The sequence below is a fragment of the Benincasa hispida genome, chromosome 4 (genome assembly GCF_027475165.1).
Source record: "Benincasa hispida cultivar pf3 chromosome 4, pf3_genome.v1.1, whole genome shotgun sequence".
Taxonomy (NCBI): domain Eukaryota; kingdom Viridiplantae; phylum Streptophyta; class Magnoliopsida; order Cucurbitales; family Cucurbitaceae; genus Benincasa; species Benincasa hispida.
In genome coordinates, this window is record NC_143481.1 from 13,125,295 (window position 1) to 13,135,638 (window position 10,344).

Genomic DNA, 10,344 nt, shown 5'->3' on the forward strand with positions numbered 1-10,344 from the left:
AATGAAGAAAAAAAATCTTAAACATATAAAATTTTGACCAACATCGAGTTTCAAATCAAAACTTTTAAATAGCTTGAAAACGTGAAACGAGCGGAAGCGATTTAGATGTCCCATATGGCATGATCACAAGTTCCTCTCGTCACCTGCCGGTCCGTTCCTATCCTTTCCTGAAAAACATAAATTAAGAAATGTTGAGTATAAAAAATACTTAGTAAGTGATCCCATTAACGGGATCAGGCTATGCATCCACGTGATGGCCCGTGGCTCAAACAACTACATCAGTTTTAGATGATGAAAAGAAATCAAAAGACGTACTGTCTTGCCCAAGGTTTTTCTCAAGATTCCGACAAAGATCAGGCAAGTAGCGGCTAATGGTACATCGCCTCATGGCTACCATAGATAGGCTGTGGATATTGTTGTCGGACGACATAAATTGTTTAGGCTAGCGGCTAGTAGTGAGGGTCTTGCGAGAGTGAGAGAGAAGGAAATTTCTAGTTTTACAGATTTTAGATTACGAACAAACCAAAACTTTAGACAATGATCCAACCGTTCAAAATAAAACTCTATATGTCTCGAACAAACTGACCAAATTTAAGCACGATCCAATGGTTCAAACTCCGGAAATTGACAATTTTGTGAAAGCTGTCGCTAAAAAACCGAAGTACTTTCTCCCTAATTTTTTTTCCTCTTTTCACTCTCATTTAATTTCGAAAAAAATCTCAATTCTTTTATTTTTTTTCAAATTTTTAAAAGATAAATAAAATAATTATCTTAATTTAGGCTTCAAAAACCAAAATTAAAGGTATACTTTTTGATACAAATTAAATCTTCCAAATATTTAAACCAATTCAAAACCGCATTAAATTAATTATCTCTTAATTTTCTTTTTAAGTTGGCCCTAAAATCCAAATCAAACAGAAGCAAAATTCAATATTTTCAATATTTAGAATATCTAATCAATTAAATTCAATTTAACCAATAAATTTTTTTCAATTATTTCAATTTAATCACAATTTTTCAAATGAAAGAAAAATTTAAACTCAATAATTTTAGATAATTAACTTAAATTTTCCTGAAATTCGGGTTGTTACAATAATTACCACCCCTTGCTATACAGTAAATATTATTTTGTATTTTCCAATTGGCTACAATAACACTATTTTAAAATCCCTATTTATAACCGAACTAAAATAATCCATACTCAAACCCAAACTATTATAACTCAACCATAATATAATTTATGACTATAATAACCAACTATTATTAAAAAAAATTGATTAAGAATTTGAGTATTTCTTTATAATTGAAAACCAAAATAGAAAAATTGAGAAAAGCTAGCAAAATTTTTAAAAACATAAAATTAAAAACAAAATTGTTATCGAATAGGGTATAAATAATTCAATGCCCATGAAAAATCAACCCAACCAAACAAATCTAGTTGAATAAATTTATTTAGACCACGAATGATAACTATTTGATATTTTAGTTTTAGTTTTAGTTTTTGAAGATGGTGTTTATTTCCTTACAATCTCTTTACAACATGTAACTTATAATGAAATTCTAAAAACTAGATTAAATTAATTCAATATTTAACTTTTACACTTTTAAATGTAATTTTCAGATTTTTTTTAAACAATATTTTTTTTAATAAATAATGACAAAAATGGAATTAGGAGAAATATTTTAAAAAATAGGTGTTTTGGAAAAGTATTGACAGATTTAGGGTAGTGAAATCGTGTACCCGATACATGATTTCCATGTGGCATACTTGTGTACCAGGTACACGAGTCCATTTAATCCAGTCAGCTGACCACGTCAGCTGACTAGTTGACCGGTCAAGCGAATTCGTGTACCTGGTACACGAGTTCACTTATAAATTTTTTTTTTGTTTAAAGTATAAAAATTACTTTTGAATTGGGAAGCCCTTAGATTCTTATGATTTATGTTTGTATTATTTAGAAGAATGAGTTTTAGAAGGTTTGCATAATTTACAAGCTTGAAATTTGTAAATATTTGAATCTATCTTTGAGATGAGTTTTGAATACTTTTGTACTTCTATTATTTCAAATGACTAGTTTAAGTAAAACACAAAATTATATTTGGCTTACAAAACTAAAATTCATGAATGAAAATTTTGTAATCCAAATGTTTTAATTTATGTATTGGACAAACAATGCTAAAATTAGTATAACTCAACGAACATAAAATTTGTACTTTTGACTCTGTTGATATTAAATAATATTTACAATTAGTTATTTTGAGTTTTGCAATTTGAAAATGATACAATGTGGGACTTAAAAACGACCCACTGGCCCTTACTCCTCATGGGGTTATCTTCGTGTCCTTCTAAATTAGGTTCACCCCGTTGTCGCACTCGTCTACAACGAATACGTCTTCGATCGGTGTTAGCAACATTGAGTCGTCTTGTTTGTTGAATAATACTTTCTACGTTCATCAATGTTTGCTGACACATTGAACCCAATTATGGATAAAAAAAAAATATTAAACAATATTCATATTATATATATGGAAAATGTCTAATTTGAAATATCTTATCATGCAGTAATAGTAAGCGCCGTCTGGTGAGATAAATCGCCTCGTGATCAAATTGTACCAGGGAAAGTAGTCGTCTGATACAGCTGGCCCATGCCAGTAGGATAAATACTCCGCATGGATTTGACGCCAGTCTTGGTCATACTTACCCCTTAAATCGATCTGGTGTAGTTTTGGGAGTGTAAAGGACAACGAAGGTATCATTTGTCGTATCCCGAACTGTCTTATAAGATGGCTATCAGTCAACTAGATGTCTTCACCGGTATATGACTTAGGGCACAATTTCCTTAGTGCATGACTGCCATGCCAGATTGGGCGTGCCAGGTGGCTAGGGAATCGTGTACCCGGTACACGATTTAGGCCTTATCGTATATCCGATACACGATTTAAACACTTATTTTTTGGAATACTTTCCCCCAACTCTATTTTTGTCTTTATATTTATTTAAAAAACATTATTTAAAAAAAAAAAATCCAATTTTCACATTTTAAATCACTCAATATCTTCTCTGGTTGATAGTTGTTAACCTTTCCAAGCCTGATGTGATGTAATATTCAAAAAAAAAAAAAAAAAAAAAAAAACAACCAAAATCCCAAAGAAGAACTCGTAACAAATCACTGTAATATTATTATAACAAATAATGAACTTTGTCTCATGCTTTACAAATATTTGACTTGTTTGAATCATCAAAACAAGTATAGCAACTGTATTGAAGTTCAAATATCAACAAGAATCTTTCAAAATTGACGGTTGAGTTGGCTAGTCGATAATTGTATGGTAATCGGTCGTCCTCTCCCACCGCCACCGCAACTTCTACACGACATCCGACCCGACCCGGAACATGATCGGCACCCAACGTCTCCATCCGACCACCGGGCACATAGGCACGTGACCCGTCCCGACCCATTACATGTCGGACACCTCGGCATCGTCCCAGGTAGTTTCTGGTCGATGACTGACTTCACCACCACGGCACCGGCGAGTACGCTCAGGCCGGTGGCAAGCTGACCCAGAGCAATGGGATCCATTATGTTTAGATTGGAAAAAGGATCTGAAATGAAAGTGGATGAATGAGAAAAGGGGGGGAAATTGGGGTTTAAATAAACAAAAAGAAGAATTTAGAAGAAAGTAAAATTGGAAGTTAGGGAAAGAGGAAAACAAAATTGGTTACTTCGTTAGATTTTCCTTGGAAGTGGGTCTTTAACGAAGGAAGGAACCCAACTTTTAGTTGAATTGACGGTTTCCACAGAAAACTAACCAAAAAATAATAAATAAATAAAAGGATTTGAATCACGTGTGGAAAATAAAGTCCAAATTGCACGCTTAGAATATTCTGCATTTTCCGAATCCGGCTGAGAAAAGGGTCGGCCTTTGGCCGTCGGTGGACGGCGGTGGCCGGTGATGACGACAACGAAAATTTCAAAGGGAAGATTCAAGGATCAGTCAAGTGAACATATGACTCCCATATCGTGATTAGGAAATTTTCTTTTAAGACAACCGCATTAAATTCAAATATGATTCATTATAGTTCATGGTCTTTTTAAAAATAGGCTATAGAAACTCTAAAAAAAGGGGAAAAAATGTTAAAAATCAAATTTTAGGGGTGCACTCAAAATTTCGTAGTTATTTGTCCAAACACTTAAAATTTTGGGGGTCGCACGCGCTTCACTCCTTCAAACACACAAAATCTATATTTTCTTTTTCTCTATTTCTCTTCTTCCCTTTCTTCATCTCTCCACACAAAATCTCAATCTTCTTTCTCTCAAATCTCAACCCTTATTTTCTCAAATCACAACTTTCAGCACTTGAAACCCATATCATTCTCATTCCTCTCTTTATCATTCTCAACTCCACACGATGCCCTAAAATGTGCGCCTGCATTCCACCATTGTCGATTGATTTTCCATCGTCTCCGTCGATTGCAACAACTTTGGTGAGTGTGATTTTCCTCTCTTTACTCATCCTTAAATCCATTTTCATTTTCTTTTTTATTTGATTTTGGATTTTCCTTTTTGCGTTTTTCAATTGGCAATTGATTACTGTTTGTGTTTGGTTGTTGTTCGATTATAGTTTCTGCACTTGAAAGAGATTGAACTAGCTAAATGGAATTCAATTATGTATTGGATTTTGTTTCCTCTAATGGTTGATGATTCTGTAACTTTAATCTAAAAATTTTATGTTAGAACTCGATCCTCGATCCCCACTATGAAGAACTCAATTCAATCCAGAACTCACTCCTCGATCCGATCCAGAAATCGATCCTCGATCCCCATTATGAAGGACTCGATCCGGTCCAGAACTCGATCCAAGTCTTGATTCGATCCAAACTCCCCCACTATGAAGAACTTGATGTTCGCCCAGATCTGCCGCAAAACAAAATCCACTCAATGCTCCTCCACTCCATGTTCGACCGATTCAAACAGGAGAGACTTTTAACGCAGGTAATAACATATAAATGCTCAAATTTTAGTTTAAAACATCTTTTAGAACATTTTGAATTATCGCTTTCTTATTCTTTTGATAACATTTTCTTTTTCTTCTCTCTTATTCTACACTATTTCTCTTCTCGCCTTCGATTGTTTATTACTCTGTTTTTACCATGAGTATTATTTGTAGGTTCGTGACTATAGACAAGACTGAAATCTTTTTGCCAATGAACCACATATAGAAAAGTATTATTTTAGCATGTTAGTCATGCTTATTTTTTGCTTTTTTCTTAATGGGTAAACAAGTTACACTTTGCTCTATTGTTGATTTCAATCTATTATTAGAACATATTTATTCATTGTGCCTTTGTTTCTATTTTACTACTATTTTCATATGTTAAGAGTTCATGACCATTGCTTGTATTATTATTGCCTAATTAGTGGCATTTATTATTTCAATGATCTATGAAGTTTAATGTCAACTTATCCTTCCTGACCAATGCTTATATATATTTGTTACGTTGAGAATAGCTAAAATGAATGATAGACTCATGAATTTAGAGGTAATTAAAGGTTTAATAATTGTGTTTATGTAACTTTGTCGATTATTAATGAACCATATATTTTTAGGTTATTTTGAGAGTCAAAATGACAATTATGTACTTTTTATATAATTTTGACATTCAATTGTGATTTTGGGAACCAATCTGATGCTAATTCACCTTTTATGTAGGTAGATCAAGATCAAAGATGAAAGCTCGATTCCATGATACTATAATCCTCAAAATTTGATGAATTTTGTATTTTTGAACCTTGTATGGTTGAAAATTACATTTGATATATTTTTTGTATTATTGGATAATTTTTTTAGTTTCTATGTAAATTGATTACTAAATTTCAATAATGAAAAAAAGTTATTATATTTAATGCATACATTGTGAATTATTTCATATGTTTTTTTTAACTTAAAACAAGTGTTTGTAATGTAAATGAACATAATTTCAATGTTGTTTGTTATAACATAAGATTAAAAGTGTGTATATATATATATATATATATAATATAGAAGTCTTAAAAAAAAAAGTTATCATATGTCAAATAAAGCATTAAAAAAGACTATTATATAATAAAGATAGCATTGAGAGCAAACTATTATATGTTAAAGATAGCCTTTAATGACTAATACTATCTAATGTTTTCATAGCCATGTATACATGTTATATCTCCATACTCTATTATAGCATCTATTATAACTCTATAAAAAAGCTATAAAAAGTCCCAGATTTTTAATAACATGGACCGTTAAGACCATCGAAAAAGGCTTTATAGCCTTTTTATTAGCTATTGTATCCATTATTTATTGTAGTGACTTACACATTCAAAACCAACGTCGTTTAAATGACATATAGTATATATTAGCAATATAAAAGTTAATCATCTGAATTCACTCCTTCTCGACTATCTATTTTCTTAAAAACATATATTTTTTCTTGGGCAAGTGTGTCTTAATTTCTTTCCAACATGTCATCGTCAAGTAATTTATTGTTGGTATGGGAAAATGTCTTTTATGTCGTTGAGGCTTTAAATTTATCAACGTGTGCATTGTGATTGTGTAAGAAAAGTGTACATATTTAGTATTTTTGTTTCCTAATTTCAAAATTGTTTATTTGTGTTATTCAATTTTGTTTCTTATTAGTTCTTTACTAATTTGACCATGTAAGAAAGGAATTAAAAAATTATTTAATTTGTTAATGAATTCAATTAATAGATTTGTTATTAGAAACAAATACATCATTTAATCATGATCAAATTTTTTTATTATTATTGTAGACAATCAGTAACTTGTTACTGATTGTCGATATAAAGATTTATAACGTGAGGTCAAGATAAAGAGTTTTATTATGATTCGCGTTTGAATTTAAGATCCAAAATTCTTATCCTAGTCCAGAAACTCATGTAGCAACTTTATAAAGTGGAGGCGGATGGGGGGAGGGGGTTCCCCGTCAGGAAAACGAATCTTCACAAGGTCCCATTCTCCATTTCCCTTGTTGATCCATACGAGGATTTCCCTATTAATACCTAATATAGATAAATTAGAGTTGGGTTTGGGCTTGGACACTTTACTTAGGCTAGATTGGACTAAGTTAAAAATTTGACTAAATGTAAAAAGTTCAAGGGAAAAATATCTTTTGATCACTGAGTTTTTAAGAATAAATGTGTTTGGTCATGAATTTGTTAGAATAGGAGTATTTAGTCCCTAATGTTTCAAGTTGGACAATTTAGTTTCTGAATTTTCAAGAATAATTTAAAAGGTCCCTCAACTAATAAATTTATTAAATTGAATATAAAATTAATTAAAAATACGATATGGCAAGATGACTTGAAAAAAATATTATTTTTTTAATCATTCCCACCTCTCCCTTCTCTTCTTCTTATTTTTTCCACTTTTCTCCTTTCTCCTCTTTTCTTGTCCTCTCTTCTCCATTTCCACCTCTCTTTGTCTGTCATTTTTTTTTTCAATTGAAGAAGATGGTAAAATTTGCTCACTTCTCTCTTATCGTTTAAGAAGAACAATCTTGATACAACGTAGTTAATTAATCGATATCAGGTAGAGAGATCTCTTGGCATAGATCAGAAGCAGAAGTTTGAGGTTTTAATAACAATCTGGTCGGTGAAAAATGAAAATGAAATCTTCCAGTATTACTTGAAAAGTAATGATTATGCAATGTTGGACTGGCTTGAACATATCAAATGAAAAGGTTTATTGTAATCAAAGTTTTTACTAGCAAATTCATTTTGATAACCAGATATCTGAAGAATATATCCTACCAACTCTTAACAAAACTATACTATTTGAATGAGTTTCTTTTCCATTATTTGGAACCATCAGTTTGTACAGTCAGTCATAGCCTCTTGTGACAGAAGTTTTTAACATATGAATAAAACATTCAGCTATCCAGTAAACTCCCATAAACCAGCTCTTTTATTGAAAAATGGAGGAGAGGACAAGAGAGAAAGATAAAAGAGAGAGAAGTTGAAGAAAGAAGAGGATGGGAAAGGAGGTTTAAAAACAATATTTTTTTACTAGTCATTTTGCCACATCATATTTTTAATTAATTTTATGTTTACATTCAATAAATTTATTAGTTGAAGGACCTTTAAACTTATTAATGAAAATCTAGAGATTAAATTGGTCAATATGAAACACTAGGAACCAAACATACGTATGCTTAAAAACTCAGGGACCAAAAGGGGTATTTTTCCCAAAGTTAAATATCTAATTGGAGTCGGGGTCAGGATTGGGGCGAGGATACCCTCATTGTCCCCGCCTCGTCCCCGAAAGAAGACCCTAAAGAGATTCTCGATTTGACTCTTATCCCCGACCAAACTAGGGATTCCTTGTTCGCGAGAAATTTTTCCTTCCCTAATAGAAAAAGAAGAAAAACGTCGAGAATATGAGAGATATTGGCAAAATATTGATAAAAAATCATTTATATCGTGATAGTTAGTGGTGAACGGAAAAAAAAAAATCAATACAATAGATTTATAATAAACATTTTTTATTTTAAAATTTATCAATCAAAAAATAGTGTTTGGTAAATTCCAGTATAAATTTAAAAAAGTAGGTTAAAATGTTTGGTAAATAAATACAAAAACATCTTATTTTAAATATAATAACTAAAATAGATTTATAATAAACATTTTTTTATTTTAAAATTTTAAAATTTTAAATAATTGTTTAATATGATAAAATTTGTTTGTTATAGATTAATTTTTAAATACTAAGGAAAATAATTTTATTTTAAAAAATCAATATGGTATATTTTTAAAACTTTGATGCATTTAACTCATGGAAAATAAATAACAGATTTGATTATGTGAGAAGTAGATAAGTATATAAAATAAATATTATTTTTAAAATATAAAATTGAAAACTAAATATCAATTACAAATTTTATATGATTTTAGGAGAATCTAAGAACCCGTTTGGATTGGCTTAAGAAAAGGATATTTTTAAAAGAAACCCATTTTTATTTAAACATTTTTTTATAAAAATAGATTAAAATACACTTGAAAAGTTATTTTGAGTAGTTGTCAAACACTCAATTTTCTTTTAGAATGACTTGTTTTTAAAATTAAACAATTAAAAATGTAATCCAAATATACCCTAAAAACTAGTAGGATACTGCTTTAAAATAGATGTGAACCTTACGTGGTTTTTTGATACGGATAACACAATGACAAACGTAATCTATTACAGTTATGGTTATATAATTTGGAAAAAGTTATAATTTATTTTCTATGATTTTAAAAGTTAGAATTTAATTTCTATAATTTGATAAAAGTTTAAAAAATACAATATTCTTATCAATAATTCATAGTGCAAGATGAGTATTTATGAAACTTTAAAATTATTGAAATGAAATTGAACGAAAATTCAAACTTTTATTATTATCATCATCATTGTGATTATTTATTACTATTATTACATTTAAGCAAACCATATTCAATACTCTGGATTTCAAAGCATGATAGTGTTGGGCTTGAATTGGGAGTTTTGTAGGCTAAGGGGTGTCAATGTGAATTGGGCCTTCTCCATTTTCAATAGCTGTGTACTCAACGTTGGGAAATTTATCAAAATTTATCACTTATATCCTTTTATTTTAAGTAATTTTCAATACAATCCATGATATTTATTTATTGTTTCAAATCGATCAATATATTACTCTCAATATTTTTTTTTCTCCCTCTCCAAGAGAAAAAAACATGGTATAATGTTTTTCCTAACCTTCAATTTTGTATCTAATTTTCTCCAACAACTAAAAAAAATAAAAGATAAAAAAAGATAAATGGAAGAAACCCTTTCTAAAATATGGTGATAGTTGCAATTATGAGTTCAAACTTTAATTGTAAAGATTGACCACCAAACTTATTCAAGTATTAAAACTAGACCCTCAAAATTATATAATTATAGAAATTAGGGGTGTTAATGGGTTGAAAGACTTTTTAGACCTAACCCAATTGCTCGAGTTGTAAATTTCTTCAATCCAAATAACTCTTATTAAAAAATAAACCCAACCCAACCTAATCATGAAATATTTTGGGTTGAATTGGTTCGGGTTAATCAGGTCATTTGTTTAAAATTTTGTTTTAAAAAGAAGCACAGCGTAAATATATAAAAATCATATTTAATTATTTTCATATATTGAATTTAGATTAATAACTCAATTTCAATTTATATCGTGAAATTTTTCTTTCTAAAGTGCAAAAAAAAACTACTTTTAACTTTTAAGAATTGTTTGAAGAATAAATTATTAAAAAATATTGGAATTAAATAAAATTAAAATCAATATATGTATAAATA

The 10,344-nt window shown here is 29.9% G+C and overlaps 1 protein-coding gene across 1 annotated transcript; it reads left to right on the top strand.

The window, feature by feature from the left end:
* Positions 1 to 4,108: 4,108 nt before the first annotated feature.
* LOC120076852 (uncharacterized) lies at positions 4,109 to 5,832 on the top strand. The gene is made up of 3 exons (XM_039030799.2): positions 4,109 to 4,486; positions 4,737 to 4,994; positions 5,713 to 5,832. The coding sequence occupies exons 1-3, from the start codon at positions 4,421 to 4,423 to the stop codon at positions 5,731 to 5,733; spliced, it is 345 nt and encodes a 114-aa protein (XP_038886727.2). The 5' UTR covers positions 4,109 to 4,420; the 3' UTR covers positions 5,734 to 5,832.
* Positions 5,833 to 10,344: the final 4,512 nt, after the last annotated feature.